At 42.6% G+C, this 23,249-nt stretch overlaps 1 protein-coding gene across 2 annotated transcripts in view; it reads right to left on the bottom strand.

The window, feature by feature from the left end:
* Positions 1-23,249, bottom strand: part of Trank1 (tetratricopeptide repeat and ankyrin repeat containing 1) — an 81,615-nt gene that overhangs the window by 16,081 nt on the left and 42,285 nt on the right. For both annotated transcript variants that reach the window (XM_034484390.2, XM_076917839.1), the window contains exons 9-15: positions 18,503-18,757; positions 16,899-17,075; positions 13,471-16,338; positions 7,531-7,730; positions 7,131-7,268; positions 2,651-2,794; positions 1,625-1,781 (exon numbers count right to left, since the gene is read on the bottom strand). In XM_034484390.2, coding sequence (XP_034340281.1) covers positions 1,625-1,781; positions 2,651-2,794; positions 7,131-7,268; positions 7,531-7,730; positions 13,471-16,338; positions 16,899-17,075; positions 18,503-18,757 — 3,939 coding nt within the window. The remainder of the gene's footprint in view (positions 1-1,624; positions 1,782-2,650; positions 2,795-7,130; positions 7,269-7,530; positions 7,731-13,470; positions 16,339-16,898; positions 17,076-18,502; positions 18,758-23,249) is intronic.

Here is a 23,249-nt window from a genome sequence, read left to right as displayed (position 1 = left end):
GCCAGGCATTCAGCAAGCCTCTCTACAGTAGATAAGCCCTGCTTCTTCCCAACCCTTAGAGAAATTAACCCATAGTCTAGAGGAACCAACTCATTAACTAGCTCTTAAGAAAGACAGATTTCTTCTCCATAGAGGGAAGATTTTTTTTTCTTCAAGGTTATCTTACTCAGAGAACTTCATTGTTTTATTAGATAGTCTTTATAAATTATGATAATGATAATATATGATAATTTTGTAAATCCCTCTGCAAAGGATCTAAAAGAGAAGGAAATTATGTCTACATCTACTCAACAAATTCACATCCACAAGATCTATACAAAAGTGATCAATGTAACGTCAGCATCAGAGTAGCAGCCATGCAAATGTGTATTTATGCATTTCTTCTCCAGACCCTCTCTCCATTGGGCTCACTGTTACTCACAACCGGGAGTTGAACAGATACAAATAACTCTCTTGCTAACTGAATTCTTGGCCCTTGTGCTCTGATATTCAGGAACCAAACAATGCAGTGTCTGGACTCTCACCGTGGTGGTTTGAATGAGAATGGCCCCTATTAGCTCACATGCTTGAATGCTTGATCCCCAGTTTTCAGGGGTGGGGGTGGGTTAGGTGTGACCTTGTTGGAAGAGGTGTGGAAATGGGCTTTGAGGTTTTCAAAAGTCCATGCTAGGCCCAGTGTCCCTGTCTGCCTGTTGCCTTCTCCTTGTGGATCAGATTGTAAAACTCTCAGCTACTATACTACACTATGCCTGTTTGCGTCCCATCACGATGATCACTGACTGATCCTTTAAAACTATAAGCAAGCCCCCAATTAAATGCTTTCTTTTATAGAAGTTCCCTTGGTCATAGTGTCTCTTCATAGAACAGTAACTAAGATACTCTCAAACCTTATCCTTAATGTACTGGTGTGGGAAATGAGTTTGGTTTAACAGTTATAGGCACTCAAACAGATTTCATATGCATACACACATACATATGTACATGCAAATGTTCTATTCTACTGTATGCTGATAGACAGATATAGTTTTTATATTTGCATTAATATAAAGTTCTTTAAAAATTAGACCCTTCTATATTAGAAATCTATCTTATCTTCTTAATGATTACATGGTATTTTGGCCTTTCCCATACTGGACACTTAGGCTACTTTCATTTTCTTGTCATTACAACTAGAGCTATGTGATCTACATTTTGATAGGCAATCTTAGTCAAGCTACTCAAAAGCTTATGATAACTTGTATTATACTACTATAGTCTAGTACCTGCAACCCTCATCCAAACACTCACTTTTAAGAGACAAATAACAGACTTTCCCTAAGTAGCAAACTCTTCACAAATGCATCACCAACACTCTTTCCTAGATGCCTTTACATAACTAAGCTAAAATGGTTTTTCTAAGGAAAGCATGGAGGGGACACTATTAAACAAATGAAACTCTACAGCCCAGGCTGGAAGCACAAGTCGGTGGTAGGGCACTTGCTTAGGGCCCAGGTTCAATCTTCAGCACTATAAAACCCAAAACACCAAAACCTGTGCCCTTTCTACACCACCATCAGAACAGTAGAGACAAAAGTAGAGAGACATCTTTCCTCTGACAGCAAGAATATTTTAATTGAGATCTTACCTTTATTTTCATCTGTCTTTACAACTTGGACAAAATCTCTCCTAATGAAATATTTGAAAGCAGGAGCCCGTTTCTCTAGGTTTTCATCAAAGATCCAGAGGTTGACCCGAGCGCGAGTGATGGCAGTGTATAGTTGCTTCAGCTCTCCATTGAGGAGCTAACAAGAAAGGTGAGGACACAGATGATGAACCTTGAGCCCAACTGACTGTATGAATATGCTTTAAGAGGTTTACTCTGGTTTGGGAAAAACACAAAAACTAAGCTAATTTTTAACTTAATTTATTATTTACATGTATATGTACACATGTTGGCACACATGTATAAGTCACAAGACAACTTTGTTGAGTAGGTTCTCTCCTTCTCCTTAAATTCTCCAGAATTCAGGTAGCCAGGTTTGCCTGGCAAACATTTTGCCCACTGAGCCATCTCACTGGCCCACAAAAAGGAAGTTTTAGAGGCTGGAGATCTGACTCTGCAGTCAAGAGCACTAGCTGCTCCTGTAGAAGACTGAACCCCATCTCCAGTCATGTACGTCCCCAGCACGTAGCTCCTGGATGACTATAACTCCAGCTCCAGCAGATCCAACATCCTCTTCCAGCCTCCACAGGAGCCCAAACACACATAAATAAATAATAAAATAAACATTTTTTAGAAAATTAAGTTTTAAAGAATTACTGTAAACCTTTGAGCAGGACCTCACTGTGACTTGCTTACGCTCATACATTGTATAGCAACTGTCATTACTACTAAACTAGCTCACACGCATTCTGTGATTTCATCAAATTTCCTAAATAAAGTTTACTTCCAGAGCAACTAAATGACTGGAAGGCACTTCCGCCTACACGGCGCAATGGTCTGCAGAAAGGGAGAAAGCAGCAGCACCACCTTTCCTTCCCCGCTCCCATTGCTGATGTAATGGAAGGACAGCCAGCTGCAAGGAAAGCTGTTTTCCATCTCAGCTTCCCTCCCAGCCTTATTTGCTCTCTCCATACTAAATCGCTGTGTGGACAAATCGCACATATTCACCTTGTACATTTCTGGGTTCACCATAAGGGACCGTGCCTGAGAGGAACTTGATTTCTCCAAGGGAACGTCAACCAATGGCCAGTTTTCCTCTCTGGAGTCAGATGATGGTATGAATGAGGAGATGATCTTCCATTCCTTGTAAGCCTGAACAACAACAACAAGTTGACTACAACAGAATTTGCTTTTGAAGTGCCTCCCAAACTTCTTGGAGAGCTGAGCCCCACCCAGAGGTGTGGAGCCTTCAACACAGCTGGATAGAGGGATTCATCCCAAGTCTTCAGTTTAGGTGGGAGGAGATGAAGCTGCATAGCCACAGGTCAAAGAAGCTACCATGAAAATACACCAACACTTAGATAAGATGGTTTAGAAGCCAGACATAGGTACCCAATATGGGCAAAAATGCTAAGGGACCCAGGGTGTTATGGCAATTCAAAGAATGTCAACAAACCGTATGAACAGAGGGAACCATACTCCTTTTCATAATGTGGTTAAGAAATGCCACATAGGGACAACATTTAAGACACAGGCAGCAGAATTATCTAAACTAGTCAACTAAGAATGGAGAAAAAAATCAGATATTGTATGCTAACATAAGGTAGACAAAGACAAAACATATTAATAACTAAATTTTCTATTTATTAACTATCTGACCTTGAACACAATGTTCTTAATAGTGGATAATAGAACAACTCAATTTTTTTGGTAAAGAAAAGGAGATAATCAATGTTGAGGGTATAGTACTTGCTTTTAATTCCTTCTTTTCTTTACCCAAACCCCCAAAGCTAAGGTGGTTGTGTGACTACAGGATGGCAATTTTTCCTCTAAGCAGTGGCTCTCAAACTGTGAGTCACAACCCCTTTGGGGGGGCACCTAAGACCATCAAAAAAACATAGATATTTACATTAAGATTCACAACAGTAGCAAAAACATAGTTATAAAGTAACAATAATTTCATGGTTGGGGGTCACCACAAGATGAAGAATTGTAGTAAAGGGTCCCAGCATGAGGAAGGTTGAGAACCACTGCAAAGGGTAAGATGTGCGTGTTACATGTCTCTCACTGGTCAATCTGCCATAGTACAAAGCAACCACAGATAACAGGTGAATGAATGGACAGGCTATATTCCAGTAAAGCTATTGGTCAAAACTAAATTGAGTTTCATATCATTTCCATGTGCCAAGAGGTATTATTCTTGAGTTTTTTTTAACCATTCAAAAATGTAAAATCTATTCTTAATACCAAGATATGGAAAACAGCCAGGGGCTGGAATTGGTAACCAGGCTTCAGACTGGTTTCTGACCCTACCAAGGAGGAACTACCCAGGTTACATGTGGTATTTAAAATGTGAAACTCCCAGGAGTCTCAGATTTTACACATCACTGTATCTTCTAAGTGTAGCCACTTCATTCTCCAGCCTTTCCTTTTTATAAAGTGATGTAACCTTTGTCTGCTGCCTGTGTCTTAAATGTTGTCCCTATGTGGCATTTCTTAACCACATTATAAAAAAGAGTATGGTTCCCTCTGTCCATACTGTTTGTTGACATCTTCGTAGTGCTCAAGGATTCCCAAACCATGAAGTGGTTAGAGCTGACAGATGTTTGCTTTAAATTATTCTAACTACATAATTAAACAAAGTGAAATGGCTAAAGCACTGTCTACTAAACATGGCTGGTTGTGTTACTATAAAAGTCAATTATGGGGCTCAGTATCATACTCTAAAAAGTGATGTCAACTATAGGTAAAATCATTTGAATAGTTGAAAGATTTAAAAAAAAAACTCTTTAGGACATACTCATAACTTCCTCTTGTGAAGCTTTTTAGCAAGCTGTTCAAGGAAAGCAGGTAAAAATGCTGACATTCAAGAAGACTCTCTTGGTAGGCAAAGGGGCAAAAAGGGGAGGCTGACAAATGGGCCAAAGAAGCTAGATGCATTTTTAAACTGCTGGGAGGGAAGCAAACCTGCTCAGATGGTTTGTGGCTACCTATTTCCAGGAAATAAACATTTTTTATTATTATTTCAAGATGAACACAAGAAGAAGCTGTGTGTTTGTAGCAAGGATAACAGACCTGCAGCACTTGGGGCCATGAAAGAAGGTGCTTCTTCCAAGTAAAAGGCCTGGATTCCACAGCAAGTCTCCCACAAAGTTTGTGGGTTTCAAGGTTCCTGCCCCCCCCCCATCCCTCTCCTATATGAGTGTGAAAGAAAGAATGCCCTCAGGACAGGGTGTAAATAGCAATCAACCTTCTAAATCCCCAAGGATGGTTTAGGGTTGTCTGAGAAAGTAACTTCTCCACTAAGATGAAGAAACATCCTATCAGGGTCTGATATGGCCACTCTTTGGTTGGCTTCCCAACTCTGACGACAATCTGGTAATTATGTGAATCAACAGGCAAAATTAATCTAAAAAGAAGAACACAGTGTCCACCCATGCCCATGCACACCCAAGTCCAGATGTCCACCCAAGCCCAAATGCCAGATATTCCAAGGCAGTGCTGCCTGGGACAGGAACAGGAACAAAGACAGACAATCTCCACCATCCCTCATGTCAAGCATTGATTACTGTTCAGAAACTTTCATCCAGCCACCTCCAAAGAAACTAAATTCCAGACCACAGAGGGTGGGGAAGTTTGCTCTGCCTTCCCTCTCTTTTTCCCCCCTTATGCATTTCCTTTCCTTTTCTTGTAGCATTTTTTCTGGTCTGGAGATTGTAAAGGATGAATTGGGGGCATACTTTGCACCAGGGAACACACAATTGCATTACACCAGTGAACACCATATAAAAATATTTATCAGAGGTCTCCTTATGTACACAGAATAAAGCAAATACTATCAAAAGATTCTGTTTAGGTGTTTGTTGCTTTTGTATCTTTCTGAATTGCACAAAGTCTGAGTCATCAATGGGAGGACAGGGAGAAGCCTGTGCCAGTCCCAGGATTAGGTGAAAAGAGTAACTGATTTTTCTTTCAAAAGCAAAGCTCCCCCACATAAATCCTTAAATCTTTGACCTTTGACTTTATCACTGGCATGTGCATACAAATGGCACTTAATAAAGGACAGGAACAACAAAGTCTTACCCCTTTCTCTTTCAGGAGAGCCTCAGTCCAACCATGACCAGTGGATGTGTTATTAGGAAAAAAAAGTTAGACCTCAGAGATGAAAATGGCAGCAGGGTTAATGAGCATGCATCGGCTTTTATTAACAAACCTACCAGAAGGGGCCGTACACAAGAAATGGCAATGATATATCTATTCATTGTGGGAAGTTCTGGAAGCCAATTCACATGTGGGGGGAGGGAGGGAGGACAAAGGAAAAATACTTAATGCCCAAAGCATTACTTCAGATTCTGCTATGAATATTTTAACTATGGACAACTTACTTAATTAACCCAGTAACCTCTGGCTTTATCTACAAAACAAAGGTAATAAAATTCTTTAGGGCCTCAGAGCATTGGTGAGATGAAACACTACATTCAAAAAGTTCCTTATAAATGGTAAGGCAGCCTTGGTAGTATCAGACATAAATACTATTAAATCAAATATGGCATTTAAGAATGATTTAAAAACATAAGGAAGGATTCTATTTCAAGAGTCGTATCAGGGGTAAATTTTAAGGTATCAAAGCTAAAAGGTGCTCCAATTTAGGTATAAAATAGCCTCTCCAAACTTGTAACAGAAAATCTGCAACAGGGACCAAAACACAGCAAGCTGTAGCACAAAGAAAACCCATGGCAGTCAGCCTGAGTCCCCACCAAAGACAAGAAACCAGTGAAAAGAAACCAGTGGCTAGAAGCCACGGGGCAATGGTCTTGATTTAGTAGGTCGCTCAACAGTGATTTAGAAATTTAAAAAGAAGAAGAAGAAGAAGAAAAGCATGGCAAGGACTCAGGAACCACGCTAAGGCAATGGCTAGCACAGAAGTCACTGGGGATGAATCCAGGGACTCTGATTACTGTGGTCTACATGTGTGAAGCTGTGGTAGTGAAGCATGCCAAAGGGAGCTGGGGACAGGGTGACTGTTCTTGTCACCCACATTACCTGATCCAGCAGGCCGGAACAAGCCTCATTGTCTTCCTGGAGTTGTCTTTCACCTGACTTTGCCCAGTTCTGCCCTTATAGGGTGGACATTGCTAACCTGGCCCTCGTGTATGGCTCTCCTTAGAACTTGTTCCAACTTAGACACCCCTGGGAGCCAATTATAACAGCAGCTAATAAAATCTGGCCTTGAGTACTGGTCATTCAGAAAACATGAATATAAGAGAGCCAGGGATGTGTACATGGACCAGTAGCCAGCCCATAACAACTCAGAGCTAGTCTCAAGTCCCATCCCATCGACTCCCAAACCCCACCCTAAGTGCAAGATGCTCCACAACAGACACAGGCACCTGTAACAAACTCTTAACCTTAGCTCCAAACTGTCTTCCACAGAGCAGAAGTCCAGGCACAGGCCTGGACTGTGTAGAAAGAATCCAGTGTGACGTACCTCAGAATCAGTAAAAAAGTTGTAAAGGAGGACATCATCAAATTCCAATCCTTTGGCCTCATAAACAGTTAGCACAAGCGCTAACCCCAGCTCTTCTGGAATTTTCTCCTTAGCCTTTTCATTGGCAACAAGAATCACCTAAAATAAAATAAACCCAAGTAATATCAGATTCTACAAAGACAAATAAAGGGAAGTTTTGTGTGTCCCTGGGAAACAAGTAATGACTCTAAAGAGAACCGGCCAGGATTGACTTGGTCATCTAGAATTGGGAAGATAGTTAATGGCCTCTCTCAAACACATACTCATTCTGTATTAAGAGCATAGTAACTCACCTTCTTCTTCTTCATGATTGAGACTTCAGATTGACTTATTTCAGAACACATAATCCCAAGAAGCTTACCTGGTGGGCGCCAAATTCGATGGGCTGAGTTTTTCTTTTGTTCCCTCGCAACAAAATTGCCAAGTCGCTTACACTACAAGAGTCCAAGAGAGTTGGCTTGGGACCATCAAAAAGTCCAGAATCTCTTGGAAGGCGATCAAAGGATTCCGGGAAATAGAACTGAAGTAAGTCCACCACTCCAGATGCAAGATTGAGGATTCCTGGATGAAACAGAAAGCACCTGTCAGATACTGCACAGCATGACTGAGGTTTTGGTTATTTGGTTTTCTTTTTCACAGGGGAGCTAGTATATACCACTGATGTAGGGGGAGTTTCCCTAATTGTTGATTGGCTAAATAAAGACGACAGAAGCCAATCACTAGGCAAAAGATAAGGCAGGATTTCCAGGCAGGACCGGAAGAGGGGGACTGAGAGGATTGGAGCAGGACCAGACAGTGGAGTGGAGAGAACGCTGTAGGTTTCTTGGGGCACTGATAGTTTGTAGCCTCTGCAGGCAACTGCAGAGGCCAAGGAGAATGGGGCAGGATATTTTTCACCTAGCCTTTGAGTTATCTGGTCAGTTTTAAAATACAAAAGTCTCTAGTGTTTTTCTTCCACAGTGCTAAAGAGAGCTAAGTAAGGCGCCATTGTGGTACTGGGCAAGCAGCAAGCAAAGATTGGGAGAGCTAGCGTGGGAGCTGAGTGAAACTGCGAGGGTCATTGGCAGCTGTTCTTAGAGCACAGCCAGGAAGGCACTCCCAAAATTTGTGGGGAAAGCCTTTGCTAGCAGGCAGATGGCTGCTAGTCCCAGAGCCTAGCCAGAACTAGCATGGTTTATTAAAATTACAGGCAACAGATGGTACCCACCATGGGGCATGAACCCAGGACCCTAGGATTAAAAGTCCCATGCTGTAGCAACTGAGCTAGCTGGGCTACTGTGATAGCACACTTTATTTCAAGCTTCTATCCAGTTCCCACTCAGTTAACAATGTCCACATTATCACTTTGGGTGTAGTAGATAAAAGCAGAAATGTGTTGCTGAACCAAGAGGGTTTATGGGCCCTCAACTGCAATTTCTGATGAAAACAGAAAGATCACTGCCTAAAGAACCCAAGGCAGACATGTCACCACAACCACAAGTACTAGAATGTCCATATAAATGTGGTTAAAAAAATATGATAAGAAATCAAGAATCACTGTTTCCTCCCATTGGTCCCCACAGCACGAGAAGCAACAACATTTCCACAGTAAGAGCATGAGGAATTGTTAACTGGAGACAACCAAGGCCTCTGTCATCCTTTTCCTACAGGTTTACACAGCTGAAATAGGACGGGCAAAAGAAAATTGTCAGCGCCAGAGAACAGGCTTTGCAAAAAGCTTTTTTTCCATCAGGTCCCATTTCTTACCTATGCTCTAAAGTAATGCTGACTAAAGCCTGAGATACAATAGTCACCCTCATAAAAATCACTCCATGAAATCCTTACAAGAACCCAGTGGGCCAGCTGAAACTATGGAAATGTTATTAATGGATTCCACCACCTGAGAAGTAACTAACCTCCTCTAAGTGATGGCATCTCAAGTTAGACTGAATACCTATCTCCTTGGGTCTCTCTAGTTCCCTTAGAAGCCATCTGGAATTGCCTAACACCAGGTAGATTAAGGCAGAACACCGAAAAATTGCATGTGTTATCACAACTATTATTAAATAGTAAAGAAAAAATGTATTATCTAATTATTTAATTATTACAAGTTTCCAATATATGATAATAATGAACATAATTGCAACATAATGGCTGTTCCTAAGAAAATCTTTTGCCACTGTAGTTTTCTGTTAGTCGAGAACTAGTAATGGCCAAAATTTTACACTGATGGAGGAGCCCAAAAAAGGGTATAAAAGTACTGTGCTGAACAACTGGAATTCACTTAAATATCATCCAGGAAACTAGGTAAGTAGTTTTTGATATCACCATACATAAGGAATAAGACAGGCTAACCATGAAAAGGAAACACAGACACTATATTTGGATAAATCTTGAAAAGATTAAGTAAAATAAACCATACAAAATTAAACAAAATAAACACATGCTATATCTTTCTAGTTACATGAGATGTCCGTAACAGGCAACACCATAGAAACAAAAGGATAAGTGACAGGAAGAAAACATGAGGGATGGCTGCCTCAATGAATAAGAAAGACCAAGGGAATCTCCCAACTTCAGCCTTGGTCTTCTACATGCATGCATGTAATACCTATCTACACACCCACACATGTGTACCAATACATTTCTAGATATGCCTACATACATACACAACACATGAAAAATGCAAAAGGAAAAAAGAAAGTGTTCAAGCATATATTATCTCCCAGTTGACTTCTTGGAGAGAAAAGCTGTTTTAAAGACTGATGAACTATTAACCAAACATTACTTTAAGCTGATAAAGTGGACTCATCTTTTCCTCGTGGCACTGGGCAAGTGTTAAGCAACATTAAAATGCTGTTATAGTCATTATTAGAGTTAAGAGTAAGGTTTGTTTGTTTCTTTGTTTGTTTTTCTTGTAGAGACAGGATCTCACTATGTTGCTCTGGTTAACTGGAACTCATTATGTAAATCAGGTTGGCCTTGAACTCAAGGAGATCTGCTTGCCTCTGGCTACAGAGTGCTGGAATCAAATGTGTGTACCACCAAACCCACCATTAATAAATTCTTTAATGTCTTCTAAATAAGCAAAGAAGTTGGGAGGTGGGACAGTTTGATTCCCTAATTGGCAGCTGTTGGCCTCCCTTGAGCAAAAGGACTGTCAACCAAACAGCCAGCAGAATTATCAGCACCAGCCATTTTGAAGTCCATAAATGCCTTGAGAAAACTATACAAGGATGGCAGCCAACTGCCCCAACTCCTGGAGGCATAGCTTCAGTCAGGACTCTTTCAAACAGTTTCTAGAAGACTTTGCTATCACAAGGTTCAATAAACTCTAGCTGTCCCTGCTACCATTTCTACCTATTCCAGAGAAAGAGTAAGTCCCCTAGTGACCTAGCAGAAGGGCTGATGAGACTGGCACTAAGGAGACAACCTTTGTTTGCATTCAAAGTGTGTGTGATTGGTACAAGCACCCCTTTTCTGGCCATTATAAGCAGGCTGTTTGGCTCAAGTAGTTGAGAGACATCTTCCTGAGCAGCTTCCCTTCCATGGTGTTACAATATTAGGCACAATAAAAAGCAGACGTGAGTAGCCTTTTTTCCTTTGCTTTGCATCAGACTGGACTGTTAACATGAAGAAAGAAGCAGTTTGCTGAGGCAGCAGAGTGCCGTGAGGGCAACAGCAGGAGAGAGGCCATAACAGCAGAGAGGCAGCTGAGCAGATGACAAACATTTGGCCAATGAAGAAGAGGTCCTGAGTTCAGCAGAGCAACCAGGACAGGGGCAAGTGTGATGGAGCAGTCAGAAAGGCAGAAGAGAGCTGAGGTTGTAGAAGGAGAAAGGCCATTGAAGAGCCAAAGAGACACTGCAGGCCCAGGTGGCTTAGGATTCCAAAGACCTGCCAAGCTTTTAGGGCCAATGGCTTCAGAGACCCCAGGCCTGGGAGTTACAACACTGGCCATTGTCAAGAGCTAAGGAGTCTTGGTACCTAAGTCCACCTAAAGCTGCAACACCAAATGCTGCCAAGGGGAAAATATTCCTGACTTTCAGCCTTGTTCCCTGAACAGGGTTAACACCAACAAACATGCTGCCATGGAAGGGAGAAGTAGAGCCCAGCACTACTGTTGGACTGCTGAGAGAGGGAAACTAGTCTTCCTCAGGGATAAACCCTCTACTTGGTTATCTAAAACCTACTGATCAGCCCTGAAAACATGTACATACAAACAATATTTGGAACAACCATCTCCACTGGAAATGGCAAAAATCATCATAAAACCAGCACAGCTGCCTGACACAGCTCCAGCAGCGCTGAGCCAGATGCTGTAATCTCTGTCACTCTGTCTGTCTCTCACTTTTAGGGTTTGGTCTCTATGTGTTCCATTCTTGGGGACTTTCTGAATTATGGTTCATTTTATGTCCTTTCCCAAGAAAATTACATCTATTTAGGAAAGTCCTAAACTTACTATCCATTCTCCTTTTAGGGAAGTAACTTTATCTGGCAAAGACGCTAGGAATATCTTTATGAGGCCATGACACCAGTGATCTGGGATACCCATCTCTAATCAAACTCTAACAGTATAACTGAAACAGTAAACTTAGAGATAACTGACAAACTCCGACTGGCCAGGAGAATTGGTAATGGATCAAAGGCCTCTTTTTAGACTATGCTTAGGACTTTCTAAAACTGTAGTTTAAAGATAGGCACTCACACAGAGTTTGCCCCTGGAGGATTAGAACTCAGTAACTAAGATAGATTGACTAAAATAACTTTTCCTACTTAATAGCGTAGATGATAAAAGGATATAAGTAAAAGAGTTATATATTAGTGTTTGCTATTCATAAAAAGACCAAATACTTTCTATTTGTCTGGAACACTTTAAAGCTGCAAGTACTGCCAGCCTAAAAGCAGGCTGTCACAAAATAAATATGTTTGCTTTGTTCGTAAATCCAAACATGTAATGAAAAATCAAGCACATGTCCAGAGACAAAGTGATATAATCTGTACTTTTTGAAGAATCATGAGTCTGTCTTTGTTCTGTAAAATCTACATAAATAAAGAAGCAACCTGATTGCTAGTCAGTCAGAGCTGCAAGATTCCCCTGACCACCATGCCTGACTCCTCCCTCAGATTCCTTATTTCCTCTTGTCCAGGCCAGCTGGACAATCAAGTGGGACCCTTAGGCCCTGTGGAGAGAACTGAGATGCATATGAAAATAAAAAGGCACAGCACGTCAAGAAGTCTGATCAAGCTGGCAAAATTTCTATTGTTCACACCGGTTATATACTCTAAAAACAGGATATGGGGAGGGGTAGGAAAGGAAAGAGGGCTTTGCAGGTGGAGGAAGCTAGCTGCAGCTGTGGGGTCTAACTAAGTTACTCTTACAAAGCCTTGCTGTTACCAGGGGTTCTAAAAACATCTATCTAGCAGGATGTTGTCTAAATCTAGAGATCAGGAGGAAGGGTTACTAAGGTGGGTTGCTATGAGGCCTTGTTTGAAGTTCTGAGACCTGACAAGTGAATCATGGAAGGTAAGCAGAAAGAAGAATAGTAGATAGGAAAGCCAAGGGTGAGTGTTTGCCAAGAGTAAGGCCTTGCCATGGCTTCTCACACCTCTCACAAACACTAAACAGTGACTGAGTAGGGTGTGTGTGTGTGTGTGTAAAACAATAATTATTAAAGAAAAAGAGCCCATGAATTTGAGAGTGTAAAGGGGCAGATGGGAGACTTGGCGAGTATAATCATGACAAAGTGATATAGTTATATTTTAATTTACTTAAATTTCAAATTTAAAAAGAAAGAAAAACATTCTGACTTCCCAGGCTGACACGAGAACTGTAAGATTTGTAGAGTTAAAGTCCTACTAGTCAATGCCTGCAGAACTTCTGTGCAAGTCCACAGTGCCACCTGCTGTGGTTCCTTCCTTCCAGCCTGCCTGCTGCCACTTCCTACTACTGTAAACGTGCTGAGAGATACAAAAGCACATACAGATCTTCTTGTCATCAATAACTTCTATCACGTTAGAGCAAACGCTCCCTGGCCAGATGACTGGTGCTACTACAAAGGAGTGTTAGTTAGCAAGGGTTTACATTCCCCCTGAAATGTCTCTTACATCATATAAACTCCATGAATACACAGTCACTTAAGATTCACTCCTATCAAACTACACCTTCAGTGATCTGTTTACAGATAAGTGCTGGCAAAAATCCTAAGTTCTCTTACTCTTGAGCATATTAACTAACAAATTTCAAACCACTAGCTCTTTCTTCTAATACAGACTTAGCCCAAGGCCAATGCTCCTGCCCCTCCCCTAAGGCCTGAGGTACCTGAGTGAGATCTGTAATTCTGGTACAGCTGGTGGATCCTCTTGGGCTTTCGAACAGCACATTGCTTGTCTACTGTGTTTCTGCTGGCATAGTGGAACAGAGAGAGCAGGTCACTGAAACGGAAAGCCACGCCCTTCATGATGCTTTGGGCAGTGTCTCCAGTAAGGAACATGGCATTGGGGTCATTGATGCATTTCATCAGCAATGCTAGCTCTGCTTGGGTGAAGTCCTGAATCTCATCACCATAAAGCTCATGGATGGACCAGGGGAGCACCCTGAGCTTCGACAGCCTCCAGGACAGGTTGTACAGGACATCCTCTTCATCAAAATACCCTTTCTGGGACCTGATCTGTTGATACAGGCAGAAGAGGCTGTAGATCTCACTCCGGTCTTCCTTGAAATTGGGGGATCGTTTCCTACCTAGTTTCTTATAGGCTTCTTCAGTCAGTCTCCCATGAGGACAACTAAGAGCCTCAAAGGAACCCTTCAGGAACGATTTTATTTCTTTCCAAATCAGTGCTGGGTTATAGGAACTTCTCCCTTTGATCATTTTGGGCCATATCTCATTGGTGAACACCTCAAATGTCACATACACCCGGGGATCACTATCGCCTGTTTGTGTTTCTGTAGCTTTCTCCTCCTCACTGTAGATCCCATCAGCCTCAACCTCTTCATCATCCTCTTCCCAGTTGGGGATGCTAAACTCTTCCTGTGTGGACCATCCTACAATGGTTCTTTTTAAGCTTCCATCTTCGTTTCTCAAAAAAAAAGGTTTTGGCAGAGAGGCATCAAGCAGGAGGAGAAGCTGTTTGGAAGTCACAAACAGAGGGAAGTTTTCATCCCTCAGGTCCTGGAGTTTGTGGACATTGGGACCCAGTGGTTTATAGTGACTAGTGGCCTTGGTGGACTTGGAGAGCTCAATAAAATTTCTTTGCACCTCCTGGCATAGGACATGGTTCTTCGTTACAAAGATCTGATGTAGATGCTCCAGTTGGTGTGGGTGGTCTGGCACACAGCCTTCTGCTCCTTGGCTGTCCCCTGCTGGCTCTGCTGTGGCTCCTCCTCCACAGGCTTCACTCTCTTGCTCTTCATCTATACTGTCCACTGTTTCCACTTTGACGGAACCCTCCTCTTCCTCATTTTCTTCTTCCTCCCGACCTGGACCCTCTTTTCCTGGTTCTACTTCCAACCTTCTCTTTGGCAAGATCTGTTTGGACAGCAATGGGCTTCCTGCCTGCTCAGCTTTCTCCCAGTAAACATGGAATTTCTTCCAAAGCCTGTACAAGCAACAGGTTGTTTTCCCAGTGCCGCTCCTTCCAATGAGGATGATGGGCTCTAGGGGCTTAGGGTTGAGATCAATCACAGCGTACTCAAGCTCACCCACTCGGAAGGGATACTCCACCGTTGCTGTCATATCATTGAGGATATTTAAGGCCATGCTGGTACTGAAGCTGTGGAACTTCATGATGTTGTACTCTGTCTCCACAGCACTGGCTGGAGGAAAGTACTCAGGATCTACCTGTTCTATGCTCTTCTCGGCCTCTGTGTCTTCCACATAGCAGCGGGGTATCCGCTTTTGGATTTTCATGTTAGCTGATACCTGTCCTTTGTTGATACCCTTCAGCTTCTTTCGAAGGACACAGGACAAGCCCCGGGTGTAGGCACTGCAGATGGCCATGATGGAATCTGACAGCTTGCAGTGATCTAAGACAATGTCCCAGATGCGGATGATTTCCGTATAGACCCGCCCTGATTTTTCCAGGGAGTAGGTGTTCCTCTCCGTACCCATAATTTTCTCAGAGTTCTCACTGCACCGAGCAGAGAAGTCAATGGCAAGCTCCCACAGCATCCTGGCACCTTTGTCTAGCTTTGCTTCAAAGAGCTGGATGTTTCCTTTTGAGTGTTTCAGCCGCTTCTGCAGGCCCTGGGTCCACTCACCGTTTCCCAGCTGCTGGATGGCAAAGATTATTTTCTTCTTTATCACTTTGGTCATGACCTTACTAGACAGCTTCTTCAGCATTTCTGAAGTGCATTCAATCTCCCAGGTCATGTTATCAAAGTCTTGCAGACAGGCTTGAATCTCCTGCATGGTCCAGTTCTCCTGATGATCACTGGCTACTCCCAATCTGTTACCAACTGGAACAAGCTGTAAAGCCCCTGGGCCTGCCTGAGCATACCCATCCCCAGCCTCAGAGGCAACAGGGTTGTTTCCACTACAGCCAGAGCTCTCCATACTCTGAGTTCTCTGGAGTTTGTCTTTCTTTCCTTCTGTGCCAGCCACTACCTTGGGAGAGTCTCGCTGAGGAGAGTCCTCTGGGAGAGACACATTTGACTCAACCTGCTGGATCAGAACTGCGATGTCCTGTACAAGGCGGTCTCGCAAAGAACGTGTCCTGATGGCTTCAGGCTCCTGCCTGGTCACCTGAACATCAGGGAGAATCTCTGTAACTCCCTTAGAAAGGGTTTTGTCAGCAGTACCACATGGCAAAGACTTAAAGGAACTCTGGGACTTGAGCTGAGACGTGTGGCCAGGGGCAGAAGATCTGGAAAGCCTCCCCAAGTGGGCAGAGGGGTTTTTCCGCCTGCTCTCTGTCAGCGCTTTGTTCCAAGCCAAAAGCAGAGCATCATTCTTCTTAATCCGGTGCTTAACACCTTTGCCTGCTTTGTTCTTCAGGTTGAAGTTGATGTCAAACTTCACCAGCAGATCTATCAGCTTCTTCGTGCGCTTCAGCATGCCCTTCTGGAAGAGGAGGTGCATCAGTGTGTTCCCATTGCTGTCCTGGACGTTAGGATTAAGGTAGTAAAATTCGCTAGGGTTGGACAAGAATAAGTCCAACAGGTGGCTGAGGAAGTTAAAGCCAATGTCAGCTGAAAGACACAAACAGAATCCTGTGAGTACAAAGCCATTCTTCTCAGGGGACAGCAGACTCTGGCCAGTTTGAGGCATCATACAGCATTGACCTTCTTTAAAGATGTGATACTCATTAAATGACAATGTTTTCAACAAGGTAATTTGCCCCATGGGAAATCTGGCCATGTGGGGGCAGTTTAGTTGTGACAATCAAGAGCATATTTTGCCAACCAGTAAGCAGAGGCTATGCACAAGATAGTAGCCCAGAAATCAATGGAACCTCCTAAAATTACCTGATGTTATTATAGCAAGATCCTCTAAGTGAGGATTCTTGAAAACTGATAAAAAAAAAAAAAAAATACATGGAAAGTATTTGTAAGCTACTTACAGCCAACTATAGGACTTAACACCCCCACACACACTATAATCTGATAATTCACCATGATATACAATGATACTAGATCTGGTCAGGAAATAGGTCTTTTTCAGATTTTTTTTCCCAGATAAGAGAGAAAAGAATCAGTGCTAATATCCAGCTTCCTCCTCCAGAAACAAGATGCTTAAGGAAGAGGCTTACCATTGATGTCCAGAAAGATGTGGAGCGCTGCATGCAAAGGCGTGTCCCCTTCCATGAGAGAAACACTACGGGGGTCTGCACCCTTGGTCAAGAGAAGAAAAGCCAAGTCAAAGTCCTCGTGTCTCAGGCACATGAGAAGTGGCCTGTCCTGGCTGTCTTGGAGACCCTCAGGCAATGCTGGAAGGGGAGTAGAATGGGAGAAAGAGGCAGAAAAGAGAGCATCAGGACCCTGGAAGGAGGCAGACTTTCTACCAATGAAAAGGGCAAGGTGCCCATCTGACTTCCAAGATGTTCCCCCACCTTTCTGAGCAGTAAGGCTTCCCAGGCCCTCAGGGAAAACCCTGCTCCTCAAGGATGGTGTTCTCTAGTCATGCTCCTCTCATTGCTCCTGTCCTTCCTCTAGTCCTACCACAGGACCACACTTCCTACTGTGGAATAGGGACATGGAACAAGGACAATGGAAATCTTAACACTCCTAACACCATCTCCCTGACATAGTCAGGAGTCAGGACCTCAGTATACTTCCAAATCTTTGCTTCTCCCCTCCCTGACACACCTCCACTCCACTCACCACCTCACCTTCTTTTCAGCTCAGTCCATACTCCCTTTGCACTGCAGCCTCCATAACCTCCACCCGGAGGCAGCCCATCCCTGTAAATCTGCAGCCCTGCTGTACTAGCACCTGATGCTGGAGATGATCTGTGAGTGTTGGCTAAATCAAAGAATAAAACAGGAATTCCGTCACAGCAGTAATTTCTGAGACAGCAGCACACACAAGGAAGAGGATTAAAGAAATAACTTGTAAAAGGCACTCCATCTCCTTGTAAGTGGAGCCAATACCTAGAGGCACTGTGCGGTGTGCAGCAATTGGAAAGCCAAGGACCAGTGTGTTACTACTCTCTATGAAGGATTACAACACAAAGAAGAAAACCACAAAGCTAAGGTACTCTTCCAAAAGCCTGCGCATACAAGTTCATTTAATGTGTAAAGCAGCTCTAAGAAATACAGACTGTTGTTATTCCCATTTTGGTAATAATTCCAATGGGTAAGGGTGTGACAGCCTGCTCAAGGCCACACACCTAGTAGAACACAAGTGGTCATGTGGGGAATACAAGTAGGCATTTCTGATTTTTTTTTTTTTTTTACTTAACGTCTATCTAGTACAATGTCCTGTATATTCCAGACACACAGCTAACCAATGCTCTTACAATGCACCCAATGTTTCCACCCATGAACTACTTGATTATTTCTCTATAAACAAGCATCATAAAATCCCAGTCTACTGATTAGGAAAGAATGCCACAAGAGTGGACAAAGGTCCACATGATGTATCCAGGCAGAAAAAAGGTTTGGCCAAAAGCAAGTGTAATTGACCATTGGGAGAAAGCAAAGGTCAAGGACCCTCCACATACGTGGTCCCACATATGAGAAAAAAATAGGAAAGGCCTATCTGGGAGTCACAAGAATGCAGCATTCTTCAAGCCAACTCACTTTAACCCTTTACTGTTTCACTGAGAAAAAGATGGAAATGTGCCGGTTTCTTTAAAGGAGGGACAGCTGGTCTATAGTTGAGGCTGTCCAGACAAGTTACAGAGCACACTCACCTCCACTGTCAATCAGGCGGCTCAGAAGCTGGGTCTTCCGCTGGTCCCAGGAGCTGAGATGGGGAATGACAGTACAGATGTCCAGGTCTGAGAGGTCACAATCCTTGATGAGGCCATTTCTGAGCTGAGGTTGCCCACTGACTTTGCGGGTGAGCAGCAGAAGTACTTCAGGCCACTTCTGTCTTTCCAGTAAGAATTTGATGAAGGTGGTGGCACAGTCTCGGTTAGCATCACAAACCAGGCCAGCAGGAATTTCTTTCAAAAATAAGAATACACTATACTCCAAAAATGGTTCATATGATTTTTTTCCTCCTCACCCAACTACAATCCTACATATACACATAATTAAAGTGGTTTATAAGTCAAAACTTTTAAGCATGTTGCAAGTTTTATGAAGAAATAATGGATTACTTTGGACAAGTTACTTTACCATAAAGGAACATCAAAACAGGCATTGACTCAGGAGCTCCAGGATCAAGACTAAAAACACCCAGTGAAGAAGATAGAGCCCAGAATTAAGATGGTTTAGAAGATAGAATGCTTGGTTTGGGACAAATACTTGAGTTAGTAAAGGTCTGCCTTAAATTTTTCATACCATTGAAAGTATACTCTATTTGTAAACACTGAATTACAGGGAAATATGATAGAAGAGCTGAAAATGCAAGAGGTGTTAGAGATGAGGCACAAGTGCCTTAGTCTTCAGTCCTTAACTGTGTCATGGGCCATGAGTGCTTCCGTCTGATCCTTGATGTGTAGACATAGCTGATGACTATCCCATTTCATGATATTGGTGAGTCTTAAGGTTAGAAAAAATGTAAATATGTTTTCTCACTAAGAAAACTGCAAAATTTACTATATAAATGTACTGTATAGATGGAAGTGGCAAGACGGCTCAGTGAGGAAAGGCACTTGCCACCAAACCTTATGATTTGAGTTTGATGTCCAGGACCTACATGGTGGAAGGAATGACTCTCGCAAGTTGTCCTGTGATCTCTACATGCAAACTGGTACATGTGTCCCCTAAATGATAAAGAATTGTAATTTTAAAATTATAAAACATGAAGAATGCCAGTTAGTTTTAATTCATTCCCTTTTTTCTTTTTCTTTTCTTTCCCTGCACCCCTCCCTCAATCCCTCTCTTCTTTTTTGATACTAGACTTAGAACAAAGGGTACATATAGGTAGGCACTGACCTCCACTCCTGGCCTTTGTTTGTTTGTTTGTTAAGAATTTTTTTAACTTTTTACTGGTTTGTGTGTATGTGTGTGTGAACTCACATCATGCACCCCAATCCCACTCATGTCATCATGATCTTGGGGCTGGCTCACCTGCAACCCCCACATCCAGAGCCAGCTCAACTGTGTTGCCCAGGCAAGGAGCAGGGCCTGAAGAAGGTTGGGGGCAGCGCTAGCTCTCCTGCTCTCATGATCCCATGGGAAGGACTGAGGATAGAGAAAACTGGCCCTTTTTTAAAAAAATTATTTTGAGTTGCACAGGCTGAGTTTGAATGCACTATGTAGTTCAGATAGTGCTCCTCCTGCCTCAAACCCTTAAGCAGCTGGTATTGATTACAAGTATGTGCCACTGCTTTTTGGTTATATTTGAATTTCAAATGAACAAACAACTTTTTAGTAGAGTTCATATAATACTGGGGATATATTTACATAGAAAAATTTGTTTATCTGAAATTCAAATATACTGGGCATTCTGTACTTGGTTTGACAATCATATCACTGAAAAAGCTGGATAAGAATAAATCACTCCAAAAAAGGTTCCCATGATTTCTCTTCTTCCAACTAGAGCAGATGGGAGAAATGAAGATTACCCAAATAAAACAAACTTGATTTGCACTTGCTGGCTTTTGCTTCCCATCTTTTTCTAAATCTTTGAAATGAATATTCATTAATACAACAAGAGAAATTAAATATAGGTTAGTCTATCATCTTTCTTTAACAAGGTTTAGAACAAAGTATAAAGGCAAACTTTTAAAAATAGATCTCTGCAGTTCTGACCTTCAGAATCTGCTCATATTTTCTGGGAGGGTAAAGGAATTAGGCCTGAGTCATTCAAGACTGTCATCCTGATCAGACTTACTGGTTCTGCTGGTAAGATAAAAAATTAAGTCCGGCGGGGGGGGGGGGGGGCGCAGGATGTTCAAATGGTTTCAAAAGGGATATGAGTACACCGATCCACATATGCTAATAAGTCAGGAGTTGGAGACCTGGAATGGTTTCACTAAGTCTAAGATGAAAGCTGTCCAGAGGACAGGCTGGGTTGAAGATGGAAGAAAATGGGTCCAGGTGACAATGAAGCCAATTATGACATTTCTAGCATATAAGTCAAAAATATTTTTAAAAACAATTTAAGCCAATTTGAGTTGGGGGGAGGAGTGGAGCTAGCCAGAGGGAGCACAGCAGCACACACAATTCTTAGAGAAGTCAGGAAGTCTGAAGCCACAGATGATGAAATGCAAAGGATTTTCAAGAAATAGCATTCCCACCTGTAGTCTTTGGAAGAATTGTTGCCAGACTCCAATAATTTTACTTTTACAACTTTGAGTAAGTGTAGTGACATTTTTGAGAATTCTGGAATTTTGGGTTCTTTTAAAAATGCAGAAATATTATAAGAAAGTGTTTTGTTTTAATCCCAGGTGTGGGGATTTGGGGCTATTCTGAACTAGCTGAAGCAGCCATGATTTGCCTTGTGCTCCAGCAGAGGCATGGTTCTTCCAGCTACAGAGAAGTTCTCTGATTGTGTGACACGTGGAATTCTGGGAACTTTTCAGAGGGTATATAAATGCAAGAGCAGTGTTAGGCAGGGTTGATGGTTGTTGGTTGTTCAGGGTAGGGGCTGGTTGTGGTTTGTTAGTAGTTGTGCTCAAAGAAGAAACAAAAAGAAAGAAGTTAGATTCAGAGGCCTCTATCTCTCTTTCCGATCTATCCTTCTTTCTCTTCTATTTAGTGATAGGAGTGAATCTGGAATAGAGGATGGGAAAAAGAAGAACCCACAGAGTAGCAAAGGCCAGCTACAATTATGTTCACATGAGGATAAGTCAGCTCATGGTTAGGCCCAAAGACTCCCTCAGTGTGATTTGGCCAAAATCTCTAAGACCTCAAAGAAGGTGGTCCCATCCTAGAGTCTGGAATGTGCCATTTATCCTTGATCCATTAATATATAAAACTTGGCTGACCTTATATATAATCCAATTTACCTAACCTCACCCTAACAGCTACTGGGCATGAGCATTTTAGTGAGGGGAGATGGTCTGGTTACATTATGCAGGTGGCTCGTAGACGAGGCAAAGAGGGAGGAAGGCAGGGTGAGAGTACCAGAAACAACCAGTTAGTCCAAGGCCACACATCTGACTAATGGTGGAGCCAAGACCAGTACAAAGTTTCAACTGTAACCACTGTGATATGTGTCATACCCTGAAAAGCATTTGGGATTTTTCCAGGCATCCTTTCTTGAATTCTCAGTAAAATTTACACATCTCACCCTTAGGAAGCTGATGCTGGGACTGAACTCAGGACCTTACACTTGTTAGGTAAGCATACTATAACAGAGCTACATCTTTAGTTCCAGTTTGCTTTTTGTTGTTGTTTTGTTTTTTTGGAGACAGGGTCTCATTGTGTGTCCCTGGCTGGTCTGTAACTTACTATGTAGATCAGGCTGGTGTTGAATTCACAAAAATCTGCCTGTCTCTGCCTCCTGAATACTGATGTCAAAGGCATGTACCACTCCAAATAAGTACATCTGCCAATCAATAGCCTAAAGTTCTCACTTACTACCTATTCCAGAGGGTGGGATTCCTCTCCTATTTCTGGAATTGGGACTCACCTCCAACCACCAAGACCTAAGGGTTTCAAATGTACACCTAAGAAAAAAAATTCTTTCTCCCAAAGGTACTTAACTTTATTACCTACCTATAGTGTGTGTGTGTGTGTGTGTGTGTGTGTGTGTGTGTGAGTGTGAGTGAGTGTGAGTGAGTGTGTGTGTGTGTGTGTGTGTGTGTGTGTTTCTGCATCTTGTCAAGTCCAGGTGTTTACTACATACAATCCAGGACAGCTCCAGTGAAGCAACCCCCAGATCCTCCAGTCTTTTCTCACAGACACAGACACTTCTACTGGAGATGTTCCTTCTGATCTATCCACAGATGATTCCACAGACTCTGAATAGCACGGAAACAGCCAACTCTCCTATGACTGGACCACCATCCCCATCCCCATTTCCTAGGTTTCCTAGAGACACGTTGCCCCAAAGTCGGCAGGAAGTAGCTAAAAGACCACAGCGACCATATTCCTGCTCCACCATCACCTCTTTCTTTTTTTTCCTTTTTTTTTTTTTTTTTTTTTTTCTTTCAGTGTTTTCGAGACAGGGTTTCTCTGTGTAGCCCTGGCTGTCTTGGAACTCACTCTGTAGACCAGGCTGGCCTCAAACTCAGAAATCCGCCTGCCTCTGCCTCCCAAGTGCTGGAATTAAAGGTGTGCACCACCACCGCCCGGCCCATCACCTCTTTCTAATTTTTTTTTTAATTAAGTCAATATGGGCGAATGTTATTAGCATTTTGTCTAGGCTCTACCACAGTTACCTGGCAACAGCCAGGTACTATAAAAGGGAATGCTCGCCCCCTCCTCTCTCTTGCCTTCTTGTTCCTGCTCTGTCGCCTCCCTCCTGCTCTCCCCTTTCTCCTTATTCCCCTCCCCCCTCTCTCCCCACATGCTCATGGCTGCTCACATGTGCATGTGCGT

This window comes from Arvicanthis niloticus, chromosome 21 (assembly GCF_011762505.2).
Source record: "Arvicanthis niloticus isolate mArvNil1 chromosome 21, mArvNil1.pat.X, whole genome shotgun sequence".
Classification (NCBI taxonomy): domain Eukaryota; kingdom Metazoa; phylum Chordata; class Mammalia; order Rodentia; family Muridae; genus Arvicanthis; species Arvicanthis niloticus.
The sequence above is the reverse complement of the archived record's forward strand: the minus strand, read 5'-3'. Positions and strand labels throughout refer to the sequence as shown.